Genomic DNA, 16,949 nt, shown 5'->3' with positions numbered 1-16,949 from the left:
GTAACGATAATGCCGAAGGCCTCAAATATAACATTTAATTTGTACTACATTTATTAAGTTTTATTAAAATATATTGCGTTCTAACATTTGTATTTATTTATTGCATCGTACATTCCATAGCAATCCGTTTTCTTTTAAATTGTGAATGTGTTTTACTTTTTAAGATAATTACACTTTGTTTAATTGATAATTATTGATATTAAAATAATTGTGAAAATACTTTCAAAAGAATTAAAGATTATCATTAAATTTTTAAAACACATAAAAGTGGCTAAAATTTACGTTAAAAAGGTATATAAATTAGAGACTTAATTGAAAATTAAGAATATAAAAGTGAAGTAGTTTTAAGCCAAGAGGTGTAAGAATGAAAAATTTTATTTAAACAAAAGCCAATTGAAGCCTTGATATATTTAAGTTCTGTTTAATCTTTATCTTACCCAATCTCACAATTATTTAGCAACCATTTTAATAGCAAATATAAAGCGTGTCTTTTAAACAATGTATTCCAAAAAATTCGTACTAAAAACCTTTCAAATAATTATTTTTCAACATTCAAACACTGCAACAAATCATTCAGACATTCGTTCCCATCGCACAACTCCTTCAACCGTTCCAATTGATACGAACTAAAATTCGAATGTAAAGCAACTATGCACAACAACCTACGATCAGAAAACGACATTTTAACCTCATTCACGACAAAATCGTCGAAAATACCCCAACTTTGAATGTTTTCCGGACATTTGTGGAAACCAGATCTTAATATATGGGAGGACAGGGGCTTTATCAATCGTAAGAAGTGATTTGAACTGGCTGATACCAGTAATGTTAAAAGGCAATATGGTACAAGTTTTGCAGATATTTTGCCTGTGAGTAGATGACATAGTGCTTCGAAGATCCATCCGCTTAATACTGGTAATTGGTCTTGCGTTACTGATGTCTCAAATACCTGGGGAAAAATGATAATGTTATTTAATATAGGACATGAAATTAATTCGAATATAATTTTAATTTTAACATTTTCGCTAATTAGAAACTATGACTACGATTCGCCTTCGAACTGAAATATCCGCCAGTTAAAATGGAGTTTCGCTTCGCTTTAGCCTGTAATATCCCACTACTGGGCATAGGCCTCTTTCCCTATGTAGGAGAAGGATCAGAGCTTAATCCACCACGCTACTCCAATGCGGGTTGGCGGATATATTCCCTATTATGAGTAACGATCGCTATCAGGTGTACATGATAACAACCGCGACCGACGGCTTAACGTACTCTCCGAGGCACAGTGGGGAGACCCACAAGAACTGCACAAACACCCAGACCACGGCAAACACCTGTATTGGCCACAAATGTTTGTCATGTGCGGGGATCGAACCCGCAACCGCCAGCGCAACAGGTACAATCCATGGCTGTAACCGATTGTAAAATGGAGTTTTAAAGGTGAATAATGTTAACTAAATGATGGTAAAAGAGAAGAGAACATATCTTAATTCCTCCTACCAGCACAGTTTCTACAACATACTTTAGCCTCAATAATTTCCTTAATAAGGTCGAGCATGGAATGATTTATTTCCAACTTACTAGAGCAAGGATTCCCAAACTGTTTAAGTCAGATATCTATTTACTAAAATGTACTAACAACTCAGACGTCCATACCCAATTTTTTTTCCTATTGAAACAAAATACTTACCAATTAATAACTTTGGGAGTTTTCGAAATCGACAATTTTGGGAATTCCTACACTAGACCATCTCAAAAATAACGAAAAAAAAACCTCACCTCAAAAACAATTTCAGAGTTCAACACTGAACACTCAATCCATCTGTCTCTATCGGTCAACAGTCCCATATACTTCGTCTCCGTTTCTTTACAGCACTCCAAATATTCTATGACGACTCTGCTCAACGTCGCAGCGGGAGGTAATGTTTCTCGCAAGAAATATTTCAGTGCTGACGATACAATCTGTTTGTTTTCCTTACTTTTACACTGTCTCAACGCTTTGTAGAGTAACGTTATCCGTTCCATTGAGTTCATCAGAATGTCTGGGTCCATGTTTGATACGTCGGATTCCAGTTTCGGACTTAGTAGTTTGCTGTCAGCTGTAATCGTATATATTTGTATATATATATTATATAGGTCCAATTAATTATAATTAACATATGCGTGAAAATAAATGTAATAAATGTTTTACACACAACGACCCGTAGTAGACTAACAACCAGACCACGGTAAACGTGGCCGTATACAAAAATTTGTCGTATACGCTTTAGCCTCTAATATCCCACTACTGGGCATAGGCCTCTTTCCCCATGTAGGAGAAGGATCAGAGCTTAATCCACCACGCTGCTCCAATGCGGGTTGGCGGATATATTCCCTACTATGAGTAACGATCGCTATCAGGTGTATATGATAACAACCGGGACCGAGGCTTAACGTGCTCTCCGAGGCACGGTGGGGAGACCCACAAGGACTGCACAAACGCCCAGACCACGGCAAACACCTGTATGGCCAATACAAATGTTTGTCATGTGTGGGGATCGAACCCGCAACCGCCAGCGCAACAGGTACAATCCATGGCTGTGACCGTTGCGCTAACGCGGTGTCGTATACACGTGATTGGTAATACATTAGTTATTAGCTGAGGTATTCTAAGCAGTCTTAATCAGGTTAACTGGAGTAGTGTAAAGCAGGAAATATCGTGCCCAAAAATCTGGAGCAGCCCGACTGGGGAAGCACCTCGACCTTACAGAAGATCAAAGCTAAATAGCTTTCAGCAATTTTTTGCTCCTGTTGAAATAAAATAAGGACTTACCAGAAAAAAGATGCACCATTAGAATTTGTACGGCGTGATTTTCTGAATACTTCTTCATGTTATTTAATAATTTCTCTATCATATTGTTCTTAAGATCTTTGGGTAGCACTTGTTGACGTAATATTGACGTGACTCCCTGTGAGAACATAATAACAATATTAGATATCTATATATTTGAAAAAGTAAATAAATGTAATGTATTATTTGTAAGGTAGCTAATGTATTTAGAAAGGGTCGAGGGTAAAGTCGACAATGTACTAGTGATACTTGTGGCTTTGCAAACGTCCATAGGCTACGGTTACCGTTTGGTGTCAAGTGAAACGTGCGTACGTTTCGCCAGTTTAGTGCTATAAAACATGTTGCAACAAATAACCAATATACCTTAACAACTAAATCAGCACAGTAGTGCCTCGGGTTGGTCAGTATGAAATCCACTGCAATACTCATTAGTTCCGGATGACCCATTTCAACTAACATGAATAACACCGCCCAGTACAAACTTTTCTCGTGGTGGGATATTCTGAAAACAATATAATATAATAGTATGTAAGCACATAATTATTAGTAAGGTTACTGTGTATTACCAGGGTGGGGGGCGGGTTAAAAATTCCAAAAATATGACGTGGTTAATGGAAGACTCCTGAGTTTAAATCGTAGTGTGGAGCGCCGCATATCGCGGTAGCGCTGCAGCGCTCAGGCTTGTCAGAGGGGGCGATTTGTCGCGAATTGGGCGATTTGTCGCGAATTGTGCGATTTTTTTTTCATGGATACGCTCCTTTTTTTAAGTTTAGGCGACAAGTCGCAAATTAGGCTCTTTTTAATCTTCAGCGTTGGCAACAAGTTAAAAGTACAAAAACCATTACAAAAAATATTGTTTTTTTTTTAATGTCCCAATAAGCTTTCTTTAATTTTGAAATTGAGTAAAAACTAAAAGCTTAAGTCATTATTAATTTATTACCCTTCGTCAATATATTTTATCTGTATCTTTTATTTTATCTTTTGTATTTTGGGACATCATGTAAGTAAATAATATTTTTTTTTTCTACTTATTTAAAAATAATTTTTTGCACTGCAAATAATAACGATAAAATTAATATTTTTTTATTACAGGTTTTAAGTTCTATGATTAAAAAAATAAAAAAATAAAATTGAATATTCTTTTCGAATTGTAAAAGGTTACGTTGGTGAGCCAGTTGGAGTTGTTATGATAGACTGTCATAAAAAACTGACAGACAGATCCTAGTGTATTTTCAAACTTTCATTGGGCGACTGCTTAGAATATTTTGCGACTTTCGATCATAGATGGGGCGACTTGAATCAAAACTTTCTGGCAAGCGCTGCAGCGCTGCGCTCACCTGTGGTCGTGCGCGAGGCGCGCGGCCGCATGTCGCTGCAGCGCTGTGCTCACCTGTGGTCGTGCGCGAGGCGCGCGGCCGCATGTCGCTGCAGCGCTGCAGCGCTGTGCTCACCTGTGGTCGTTCGCGAGGCGCGCGGCGGCGTGGCGCTGCAGCGCGGCGCGGGTGTCGGGCGGCACGCGGCGCGCGGCCAGCTGCAGCAGCCAGCCGCGCAGCGCCGCGAGCCGCAGCGGCGCGTGGCTCGAGCTCAGCGACTTCAGCAGCTTGTCGTGCGCCGTCGGCAGCTCCTGCGGACGTGAGGCCCGTGAGGCTTCTTCACGAACTACTTCAAAACACACACATTGCACGACAGCCTTTTTTTTGCAATAGTATGGACCTATTATATCAACAATTTGGACTTAAGCATCATTCAAGCTTACGCCCCAACAGAAGCCTCGATGGAAGAAGAAATAGAGCTTTTCTACAGTACTGTCGACAGAGCCATAGAACTCTCAGGGAATAATATAATAGTGATGGGTGACTTTAATGCCAAAATTGGTCAAACCGAACCAAACAAAACTATCATGGGAAACTACGGCTATGGCAATAGAAACTCTAGGGGAACTAGACTCATTGAGTTCGCGTACGAGAATAATCTAGCCATTATGAACACTTTTTTCAAAAAGAACAACAGACAGAGATGGACTTGGAGATCACCTGATGGTAAAACAAGAAACGAAATAGACTACATCTTAACAAACTTACCGAGAAATGTAGACAATATACAAGTTCTAAACATCACTTACCCTTCGGACTGTTACACGGGTTCCGAATAAACAGTTTTTAAAAAAAAGATTTTTAAAATTTACAGATATTATTTATTTGAATTGAATAATATTACTTTTAAAATAATAAAATAAAACACACGGAACTGGTATAGAAAAAGATGTGTGACCGATATGAGGGATCCGAGCAGACTGACCGCGAGGTCCCGTCCCTACTGCTTCCTTAGAGACAAAATGCTGATGCAGCATCTAAGGCTTGCACCACAGCGCAAAGGGGTGCATGTGCTAGCTATAACAACCCCCCGCTTAAGATGAAACTTACACGGTCAGAGCGTGAAGTTTCTCATAGGAAGTAGAAAAAGGGTAAGATTTTAAACAATCCTCAAACGAGGTTGAGGGTCTGGTGAACTTTCTAATCTGTCATCGGATTTTGTAGCGGGTCTAGTGAGCTTTATTTTCTTTTGAAAGGTCAGACATCTTTCTTTACAGAAATAGTAAATTATAAACACTAAAAACAGAGATATAGAAACATAGAACATTATTGAATGTGGATTAGTAAATTCAAAATTATCATCTAGATTTAAATTGTTTACAAGATCTAGTAGACTATCAGTTTCAGAATTTAATTTAATAAATTTATCTAAATCTAATTTAGTATTTAATTTTACAGATTTATAATTAATCGTGTCATTAAATTTCTTAAAAGCATTGAAGTTGCAACATGAGTCATTAATAAGATTAAAATCAGAATGAATTGAATTTGAATAGATTTTAGGATTAATTGAACTTATAAGTTTTACATCTTTGCAATAGCCGTTACATTTTGGTTTCAAATTGACAATACCAGTACCTAGTATCGTTACATCAAAGTTATCGTTTTCACAATTGAGATGTAGTCTTGTGGGGGAGGAATGAGTAAAAATCCATTTATTATTTCCTAACGATTGCCAAAAGTGTACATCTCCCGAAATAAATTTTGTTTTACACTCTTTAGGAAGTGAATATAGAACTTTAGACATAATTTCTGTTTCACAGATTGGGTTCTCGACAATATTAAATTCTTTTAAACTATTACAAATAAAATTGTCATTGAGGGTAGTTTTACAATTGTATAGATCATCAAGGATACAATAACTGGTTTTATCATTATTAACCGCTACATATTTTGCGGATGGAATAATTAAGGCAAAAGAATTAGGTATATTATTATCATGAGGCAAAGGAATTGGAATACATTTAAACAACTTAAATTCACTAATTAAAACTAATGGAATCTTAATAGTAAACAATAGCTTATTGTCTATAATACAAGAAATAATTTCAGATAATTTTAATACAATATTTATGTTTTCAAGTTCTAACGGTACAGGAAATTCAGTAAATCTAGAAAGATACTTAACATTAGAAACGAGTTCATTATATAAATCTACAGGAGTAATAATAGAAGGATGCAGAGTATTGGTCTTAGCAAATAATATAGAGTTAACAGTATCTTCTAATTTATAGGATAAGTTTAGGAGACTTGATTGAAGCACATTAAACACTTCCTGTATCTTTGCCCGAAATAGAAGAGAATCAGTATTTATTGTCATACTTGTTAAGCTAGATGATAGATTTTCTATAGCGTCGTTAAGTCTTTCTTCATTTTTATTAATTGCAGAAAGAGTTTCATTAAAATTAGATATAGCAGATTTAGAAACGATAAGGTTTTGTTTCACTAACTCTAATAGTTTCTTGTCATTATCTTTCAAATGTTGAATCGCGTTACCGTAAAGAATTGCGTCGTTTTCATCCATAGTACCGAATATGTGCTTAAAAATAGTACCGACGCCTGATATCCATGCGGACCTCTTGGTTTTAGAAGATATAAGATGTGAAATAGAATAGTAATCTCGCGCAATATCGTCGAAAATAGAATTAAGAGGTCCGAATATATTCTGACATTCAGATGCACTGATTATCTTATTCCCAGGACAGAGATGTTGTGATGTGTATAACACATGTCTAACGTTGTCGATATGGGGTTTTAGATATTCTATATCTATAGGTATAACTACGTGCAAATAATCGTTAATTAATTTTATGGAGCCTTGTGGATTGAAGTGAATTCCTGGACTCTTCTTTATTTGTTCCACGAATTCTTCTTTATGACAAACTATTACGGAGCTGTAATTAATAAGAAATAGAAGTAGGAAATAAATCATGTTCACAAATAATTAATAGAAAAGAAACTTAGTAAAAACTTAATTGTAAAGAATTAGCATAATAAAAAAAAATATAAATGTTTAATGATAAAAGTAAAATAAAATAATTTCTATAATAATAATCATGTAAATAGTAATAATGTTTTACATTATAAATGAGTTAATATTCTAAACTAACTTTTATATCCAATAGGAAATAGTAAACTTAAACATCAACGTTAGCTAATTTTACTTGATCGTAATGATGTTTAACGTGTCGTCGATTTATGAGTAGGGAAAGGGTATGGTTTCCATGAATTTTAACCACCTTATAGGGGCCTTTCCATATGGGAGACAGAGCTTTTCTTAATCTTAAGTGGGCTTTGAGATAGACCCAATCACCGACTTTGTAAGTGACAGGACGAGAGTGTTGATCATAATATCCCTTGGATCTTTCCTTAGATTTAGCAATGTTTTCGAGAGCTTTGTCACGTGAGAATTTAAGACGGTGATTCAGCATTTTGATATATTCAAGGTAAGTATTTGCGGGATTAGTTTCAAATACAGAATTAGGTAAGTAAGGTTTGTGTCCAAAAAGGAGTTCATAAGGGGTAAATTTTGTCGTGGTGTGGACGTTGGTGTTGTATGCTAACATTGCGGTATAAACATATTTATGCCAATTTGTTTGGTTATCGTTAACGTAGGATTTAAGATACTCCTTTAGAGTAGAATGACTTCTCTCTAGGGCACCTTGGGTTTGTGGATGATACGGTGATGACCACAACTGTTTTATTTTTAAAAATTCACATGTCTTTTTAAACAGGTCAGCTGTGAAATTTGTACCCTGGTCGGTTAAAATCGTTTTAGGGATTCCAAACAAAGAAATAAAGTGGACGAGGCATTCACAACATTCTTCTGCTGTCGCGTTAGAGATGGGATACGCTGTAGAATATTTAGTGAGATCATCTTGTAAGGTAAGTATAAATTTTAGATTTATTTGACCAGCATCAGGAAGAGGACCTACGATATCGAGACTAACTTTTTCGAAAGGAGCAGTGGAAGTGGATGTTATTTGCATCGGGGCTCGGTTTATCTGACGCAAAGCTTTGTTGGTTTGGCATTGAGAGCATTTTTTCACGTAATTTTCAACGTCGGTTCTCATATTTTTCCAGTGGTATCTTTCTTTGATTCTACTGTACATTCTGCTAGTGCCAACATGACCAGCGACGGGTATATCATGGTTTTCCCTTAATATCTTGGGAATTTCACTCGGGGTTGGATAGATAATATTATTTCTATATATTTTAATAATGATGTCAGTGTTATGGAAAAGGAAATTGAGAATATTAAAGATTTTAATATACGAGAGTTTTACGAAAGGATCTCTAAAATCAGAAATAGCAATTTCTTTGCACGAGTCATGCAAACCGATTAATAATTCATTGCGGAGTTGTTGCAAGGATTTGAATAGATCTGGGTATGCCACATCATCAAAATGATGAACTTTAGTAAAAAGGAAATAGTAAGATTTAGAACTTGTTTCTAGCCTTAAAAATGAATGTAATCTTCTTTCTCTATTCAGAAATTCTGTGGTATCACTTTGATTAGCTAGGACCTCTTCGATATAGGGATTTGTTTCATCGAGGTCAATGGAAGTTGGTAAGACAATGATCTTAGAATCTGTCGATAATAGGTTATTTGTATACTCGTGAATAGTGGTATTAAAGTTTGTTTTAGGATCGGACATAGCTTTTAGGAATTCTGTATAAGAATTATCAGAAATACTTGGACTTGGTATGTCAATAGGTAAGTTATCATTAGGACTAGCAGAAGGGTTTAGGATGTCATCAGGAATAGGAGAGGTATGAGTTGGAGTGTTAGGGTTAGTTAAATTTTCATTTTCAGGAATCGCAGGAGGATTTAAAAGTTCATCCGGAGTTGGTGAATTGGTAGGTAAGTCAATATTTTCAAGGTTAGGAAGAGGAATCGGAGGTTCACCAAGTTGTTGTAGTGGATCTAAGAAAGGTAGGTTCCATTCGTCGAGATTCAGTGGACTATTCAATTGGTCTGTGTCGACGTATTCAGGATTCGGAGGATCTTGGGAGGTAGAAGGATTTTGCGTATTGGTTGGGTTAATAGTTGGATTAGAACCGGTTCCTATTATGTTTACAGGAGCAAAAGAATTAGGAGGATAGCGGGATAAGGCATCTGCAGCAGAATTAAGCTTGCCTTTTCTATATACGATTTCATACTCGTATTCTTCAAGTTTTAATCTCCATCTCTGGAGTTTGCTAGAGGGGTCCTTGTGATTAAAGAGCCACCTTAGGGGACGGTGATCCGTTATTATTTGAAACTTTCGACCATATAAGTAAGGTCTGAAAGTTTTACAACCATAAATTATTGCTAAAAGTTCCTTTTCTGTTGTACTATAATTAGATTCGCTTCGATTTAAGGTACGGGATGCAAATGCTATAGGTTTATCTCTTCCGATAGCACCTTGAGATAGGACAGCACCGACGGCATGATTTGACGCATCGCAAGTGAGTATAAAGGATTTGGTGAAGTCGGGATAACAAAGGATAGGAGCAGTGGTTAATTTGTTTTTTAATTCATCGAAGGCAACTTGTTGCTCGTTTTGCCATTCAAATGGGGTATCCTTTTTTAAAAGCTTAGTTAAAGGTTTGGCGACTTTGGAAAAATCTGAAATAAATCTACGGTAGTATGAAACTAGTCCTAGAAAGGATTTAATATCTTTAGGGGATTTGGGTTTTGGAAAGTCAGTTACTGCTTTAATTTTTTCTGGGTTAGGTTTTACGCCATCTTCCGTGATGACATGACCAAGGTAGGCGACTTCTCTTCTCAAGAACTCGCATTTTTCAGGTTGTAATTTTAGATTATATTCTCTTAATCTTTGAAAAACGGATCTTAGGTTGTTAATTGCAGAATTTAAATCGAAACCGTATAGCACAATATCGTCAAGGTAAACGAAACAGCGGGTTCCTTGGAGACCTGATAAAGCAGTATTCATAAGGCGTTGGAAGGTGGAAGGAGCATTTTTGAGTCCAAATGGCATGCGAGTGAATTGATAGTGACCATGAGGAACAGAGAAAGCTGTCTTAACTTTATCTTCCTCTGCGACAGGGATTTGATGGAAGCCAGAAGAAAGATCTAGAGTGGAAAAATATTTACTTGTGCCTAACTGGTCAAGGATTTCATTAATTTGAGGAATGGGATATGTATCACCTATAGTGATGTCATTAAGCTGACGGAAGTCTATTACGATTCGCCATTTCTTTTCCCCGGAAGCATCTAGTTTCTTGGGTACCACCCAGATCGGTGCAGACCATGGTGATTTGGACGGTTCGATTATGCCTTGGTCTAGCATTGACTCTATTTGTTTCTGGACTTCGGCTTTATGGATTTCGGGAAAACGATAGGACTTTACATGGATGGGATTTTCAGATGTAGTTTTGATGGAATGTTTTATAGCGTCAGTGTGAGTTAATTTTTCACCGGGAAGGTGAAATATATCTGAGTAATCAGAACACAAGTTAAAAAGAGCGTCAATCTCTTCTGAATTTAGGTGTGACACTCTCAGATGATTAAGGACTTCTTTAGTGCGTTTATAGGAATCATGGTGCTTAATATTATTAATGGGATATTGAATTATAGGATCATGGGATATAGTAGGAGATTGATTAGTGTCGATTGGGATTAGAGTTATATTTAAGTTGGAATTTAGAGAAATAGCGGATTCCGAGGTGTTCAATACAGAGACATTAACTCTTTTGTTATTTTTTACTTTTACTAAGCAATTAGCGATGAGAATATCTTTTATTTGAGTCTGATCTAAAATCAATCCTTCTTTGATTTCGGGATTGGAAACAGAGCATTCGATTATCATTTCAGATCGAGCAGGGATTAAGTATGTTGGTTCATGAAATTGTAACTTGATTTCTGATTTATTTATTCTTAAAAGATTATGAGTGTAGTCAATGTTGCATCCAAAAGAGTTTAGCATGTCAGTTCCAATTATGCCATCATACGGGAGATCAATTTCGTTTATGACATGAAATTTATGGCTTACAAATTTGCGAGGCGAATCGGTGATTTGTAATTTTAAAATAAAATGGCCTAGTGTTTTAGTTGAACATTTAACGGGATCTATACCTTTTAGACTTATTTTTTCTTTAATTAACTTGGGGTGTTTCTCTATGCATGATGATTTAAGGATACTGACTGCGGATCCAGAGTCTATTAATAAAGATAATGGAGTCCGTGACACTGAAGAGTAGACAAGGATATGAGGAAGCAAGACTTTATCAGGGTTGGTAGTTATTTCGTAGATTTTGTTATCAATGTGGATTGATTTATTCGGATCAGTTTTAGACTCAAGGTCCTTAGTACGGGAATCTGTGGATTTAGTATTTGATTCAGTGGATTTAGTATGTGATACAGTGGATACAACGGATACAGTGGGTACAGTTGATACAGCGGATACAGCGGATACAGTTGATACAGCGGATTCAGCGGATACAGCGGATTCAGCGGATACAGCGGATTCAGCGGATACAGCGGATTCAGCGGATACAGCGGATTTACGATTTGGTTTAACGAGGAGTTCGGAGTCATGGAAAACGGTGCCAGGTTTTGTATGGGATCTCGCACGACACCTATACGAGACGTCTACGAGTTTTTTGAATGGTTATAGTCAACTTCGTCGCGACCGTAATCGTCATCTTTCGAAATATTTGTTTCAACGAAATTTATTCGTGGTTTTGTGTAAGACGAAGGGTCACTATTACGAAACCGATTGTTGTTGAACTCCCGTTTTCGACAAACGTCTATCGAATGTCCCGGCGATTTACAGTACCTACATATTAATTGAGCCCTATTAAAAGGTTTAACGTTAGGGGTTTGACTATTTTCAGCGAAAGACTTTTTATACGGTTGGGCGTGATTTTTACTCGGCTTACCTTCTGTGAACGGAGTAGGAGCTTGTGATCTCCTATACATATTCTGTTGGATTGTCTCTTCACATACAGCAATGTTAATGGCTTCATTCAAGGTCGAAGGTGATTTACATCTTACAATCATAGATATTTGAGGTTTGAGACCCATTATAAAGTGATGGAGAGCAAGGTCTTCCATGGCGGCTGTGCGCCCAGGTATCTCAATGGCTTTGTGGTTTGATATCGAAATTTCGGTAAGAAGTTGTGAGAGGCAAGTTTCTATTTTAAGCGCAAACTGGCCTACGGTGAGCGACCCCTGCCTGCTTTCTTGTAGCTCCGTTAGGAGGTGAGAATAATGCTTACGTTCACCGAATTGAGTCTTTAAAAATTCTTTAAGTTGTTCCCATTTATCGAATTCTTTAATAGAACAGGCAAGTTGCGCCCTACCTTCTAACTGACTTAGTATATATTTTACAAGAATCGGCTTTTGAGCTTCCGACGCTAATTCTATAACGTTGTTACAATCTATTAGAAAAGAATTTAATGTTTCTCGGTTGCCATTATACGGTTTAATAAACTTGAATAACACATTAAGATCCATTGTGATTTTAAGTTTTTTAGAGGTAATTATAGGTGAATTTACGAATTTCTTTTCTAAAGATTCGTAACTCTGTGACTTATACATAAGCAAAATTCGAGACAGTAAAAACAATGAGATACAATTACTATTAAATTAAATATGTATCACTTACAGGAACAAGACGTGGGCGAAAGCGATACGGTGCACCTGCATGTCTAGACGGCGAGACGCTAACGTTGCGGATTTCACGCGGGGACGATGGCGCAGTGGTTATCGGGCTCAGTAGGTTTCAACGGGTTCAGTGAGGTTCAATATAAGGACTCGGCGTTTAGTAGGATTAGTAATGAGGCTACTCGGACGGCGCAATCTGCAGCACTCTGTGGTATTCTACGGCCTTCTGTGGTACTCTGTAGCACTCTGTAGCTCGTAGGATGTAGTAGAAACAGCGGAAACAGCGGGTGCGTCGTTGCAACACGGAGACAGTGGTTGTAATCAGGAGACAGTGGATGATTGCAACTTACACACGATTTAATGAACACAGTTTCTTGCAGATTTTTTCCCTCAGGATACAGTGAAAAGATAAGTTTATCGGCACAAAATTAGTCACTTCACTTAAGTTTTTCAGTTTTTTACTTCACGGAGACGGACCCGAGGATATTTTATATCCCTTTACGCTGCCACCAATGTTACACGGGTTCCGAATAAACAGTTTTTAAAAAAAAGATTTTTAAAATTTACAGATATTATTTATTTGAATTGAATAATATTACTTTTAAAATAATAAAATAAAACACACGGAACTGGTATAGAAAAAGATGTGTGACCGATATGAGGGATCCGAGCAGACTGACCGCGAGGTCCCGTCCCTACTGCTTCCTTAGAGACAAAATGCTGATGCAGCATCTAAGGCTTGCACCACAGCGCAAAGGGGTGCATGTGCTAGCTATAACAGGACCATAGACCTGTTAGGGCAGCGCTCAATATACTTCCAAGATCAAAAAATCGTATCAAGTTTGGTAAATGTCCCAGATCTCGGTTAAGAAACGAAGAGGAAGTGAAAACCTACATTGAATCACTAAAAAACTGCTCAGCAAATCTACTCGACTACTGGAATGAAAACGACACCGTCCAGAATTGCTACGATAAAATAACAAACGCAATAGATATTAGCCTAAAAAAATCATACGAGCTAGCATCTAGCACAAAGGCAAAGAAAAACCAAATAATTTCAGCACAAACAAAGGCACTAATCGGCAGAAGACAAGAAATACAAAAGACAAAACCAAAATCTAGGGCTATGAAAAATGAATTAAAAGCACTTTATAAGATGATAAGTAAAAGAATAAACCAAGACTATAAGGTACACCGCACACAAACCATCGAAAAATGTCTTCAAGCCACAGGGAGCGCCAAGAAAGCGTACAAGGAATTGAGAACACACAAATCATGGATTGAAGAGTTGAAGGACAAATCTAAAAGCACACAAAATAGAACGGAAATACTCAAAATAGCAACAGATTTCTATAAAAACCTTTATAGCTCGCCAAATCTACCAGCATATAACTTACCAAGTAGTAGTACAAATGAGATAAAAGCAACCGTTGGTGAAGACGAAGTGGCCAAAGGAATTAAAGCACTAAAAACAGATAAAAGCCCAGGACCCGACAAAATCACCAACGAGGCTATAAAAATAGGATATATGTATCTAGTTGGACCTCTAACTCGACTATTCAACATGATATTGAATTGTAAAAACACTCCACGTCAATGGTCAGAGTCGGAAATAGTTTTGCTCTACAAAAAAGGAGACCCACAGAATATTAGTAATTATAGACCGATATGTCTGCTACCTTCACTATACAAACTTTTTTCCTCCATAATAGAGAAAAAAATAAAAGAAACCACAGAAAAATTCCAACCAACAGAACAGGCGGGCTTCAGACGAGGATTTTCCACAGTTGACCATATACACTCGCTAGAGATGTTAATAGAAAAATTCCAAGAGTTTAACAGACCACTCTATGTTGTCTTTATTGATTACCAAAAAGCCTTCGACACTCTACATCACTCATCGATTTGGGAAGCTCTAATATCTCAAGACGTGGCATTGGATTATATACAAGTCCTAAAAAACATTTATGACAATAGTATTAGCAGAGTGAAGTTGGAGACCACTGGGCCACTCATACAAATAAAAAGAGGTGTAAGGCAAGGAGACCCAGTCTCACCAACAATCTTTATAGCGGTGCTAGAGTCCATCATCCGCAAACTAAACTGGGAGAAAGTCGGCATAAACATAAACGGATGTTATTTGAGTCACCTAAGATTTGCTGACGATATAGTTCTGCTATCAGGAAGCACAAACCAACTACAGCTAATGATAAACTCTCTACAAGAAGAAAGTTGTAAAGTAGGCCTAGAAATCAACTTTAATAAAACGAATGTCATGACAAACCATAAAAAAACACTTATATATTTAAAACATCTGCCTCTATCCTATGTTGATACCTACATTTACCTGGGTAAACAAATTTCATTTAATCAACACAACAACGAACTTGAAGTAGAGAGAAGAGTCAATATCACTTGGAAGAAGTTCTGGAGCCTAAAGGAAATTTTAAAAAGCGACTTGCCCATAAGGTTGAAGAGTAGAGTCATGAACAACTGTCTACTCCCCTCACTAACATACGCCTGTCAGACCTGGAAATTTACTAGGAAAATAAAAAATATGATAATAACAAGTCAAAGAAGTATGGAAAGAAGCATTATGAAGATTAGGAAGATCCAAAGAATCCGCCACACTGCCATAAGACAGAAAAGCAAAGTCATCGACGCTCTCAGTTACTCACAGAAGCTGAAATGGCGATGGGCCGGACATGTAGCCAGACTTACTGACAGTCGCTGGACCAAAAAGACTACATCATGGTTGGGACCATCGGGCCAAAGAAAAAGGGGTAGACCAATAGCACGCTGGGCAGACGACATTACAAAAATAGCTGGTAATCAATGGATGCAGGTAGCAGGGGATAGAGAATATTGGTCATCTCTGGAGGAGGCCTTTACCCTCCGTTGAGAGGGGTTCTTGCTTTTGTACATTTACATCCAAAATTCAATTTAAAATATTCACATAATTTATTAGAACACTTTTAAAGACTTTTTATTTTTTATTTTATGTTTATAGCATTGTTTAAAATTAATTTTGTATGCACGCTGTCTTTTTTAAGTTGTAAATATTTACTGTAATGCAGGAAATAAAAGGCTTTTTTATTTATTTTTTTTATGGACCTATTCGTATACTATTATATTTCAATGGACTTGTACTCCGTTTCTTACTCGTTGATTTTTTTATTTTTTTTTTTATTTTTAATAAAATAAAAATAAAATATAACGGCCAGCACTTAAAGCTCAGTTCTGTCTCTCTTGCAGACTCTCCATACGCTCAGAGCTGCATCAGCTACAACTGCAACACGGGCAGCGTAATAGCTAGTGCTTGAAGTTCTGCAGGCTCTACATAGATCAGCGCTAATCAACTAATCCCAAGTAACGCCACAGCGATGTCCACCCGTTGCGAGTGTAAATAGCGCAGCGCGGTCAGCTCCACATCATCTACGAACGTGTAAGTTAAATAATAGTTTAAAGCTGCCAGCAGCGCTCACACGTCTGCCGGCAGCGCGGCGGCCAGCGCCTGCAGCGCGGCGGCGGCGGCGTGCGGCCAGTGCGCCGGCGCGTCCAGCAGCGCGCCCAGCCGTGTAGCACACTACACTCACCCGCTGCGAGTGCGCGCTGTGCAAGACGGGCAGCGCGGCGGCCAGCGCCTGCAGCGCGGCGGCGGCGGCGTGCGGCCAGTGCGCCGGCGCGTCCAGCAGCGCGCCCAGCCGTGTAGCACACTACACTCACCCGCTGCGAGTGCGCGCTGTGCAAGACGGGCAGCGCGGCGGCCAGCGCCTGCAGCGCGGCGGCGGCGGCGTGCGGCCAGTGCGCCGGCGCGTCCAGCAGCGCGCCCAGCCGTGTAGCACACTACACTCACCCGCTGCGAGTGCGCGCTGTGCAAGACGGGCAGCGCGGCGGCCAGCGCCTGCAGCGCGGCGGCCAGCGCCTGCAGCGCGGCGGCGGCGGCGTGCGGCCAGTGCGCCGGCGCGTCCAGCAGCGCGCCCAGCCGTGTAGCACACTACACTCACCCGCTGCGAGTGCGCGCTGTGCAAGACGGGCAGCGCGGCGGCCAGCGCCTGCAGCGCGGCGGCGGCGGCGTGCGGCCAGTGCGCCGGCGCGTCCAGCAGCGCGCCCAGCCGTGTAGCACACTACA

General features: G+C 38.6%; 1 protein-coding gene across 1 annotated transcript in view; it reads right to left on the bottom strand.

Moving 5' to 3' along the window:
* Positions 1 to 377: 377 nt before the first annotated feature.
* LOC123665129 overlaps positions 378 to 16,949 on the bottom strand; it is a 73,139-nt gene continuing 56,567 nt past the window's right edge. Inside the window, exons 40-51 of the mRNA XM_045599475.1 lie at positions 16,825 to 16,944; positions 16,544 to 16,663; positions 16,303 to 16,403; positions 13,000 to 13,162; positions 12,091 to 12,643; positions 8,479 to 11,800; positions 6,299 to 7,097; positions 4,282 to 4,454; positions 3,194 to 3,332; positions 2,813 to 2,948; positions 1,780 to 2,099; positions 378 to 949 (exon numbers count right to left, since the gene is read on the bottom strand). Coding sequence (XP_045455431.1) covers positions 539 to 949; positions 1,780 to 2,099; positions 2,813 to 2,948; positions 3,194 to 3,332; positions 4,282 to 4,454; positions 6,299 to 7,097; positions 8,479 to 11,800; positions 12,091 to 12,643; positions 13,000 to 13,162; positions 16,303 to 16,403; positions 16,544 to 16,663; positions 16,825 to 16,944 — 6,357 coding nt within the window. The 3' untranslated portion in view covers positions 378 to 538. The remainder of the gene's footprint in view (positions 950 to 1,779; positions 2,100 to 2,812; positions 2,949 to 3,193; positions 3,333 to 4,281; positions 4,455 to 6,298; positions 7,098 to 8,478; positions 11,801 to 12,090; positions 12,644 to 12,999; positions 13,163 to 16,302; positions 16,404 to 16,543; positions 16,664 to 16,824; positions 16,945 to 16,949) is intronic.

This window comes from Melitaea cinxia, chromosome 23 (assembly GCF_905220565.1).
Source record: "Melitaea cinxia chromosome 23, ilMelCinx1.1, whole genome shotgun sequence".
NCBI lineage: Eukaryota > Metazoa > Arthropoda > Insecta > Lepidoptera > Nymphalidae > Melitaea > Melitaea cinxia.
Note: the sequence above shows the minus strand (reverse complement) of the source record. Positions and strands in the feature narration are given on the sequence as shown.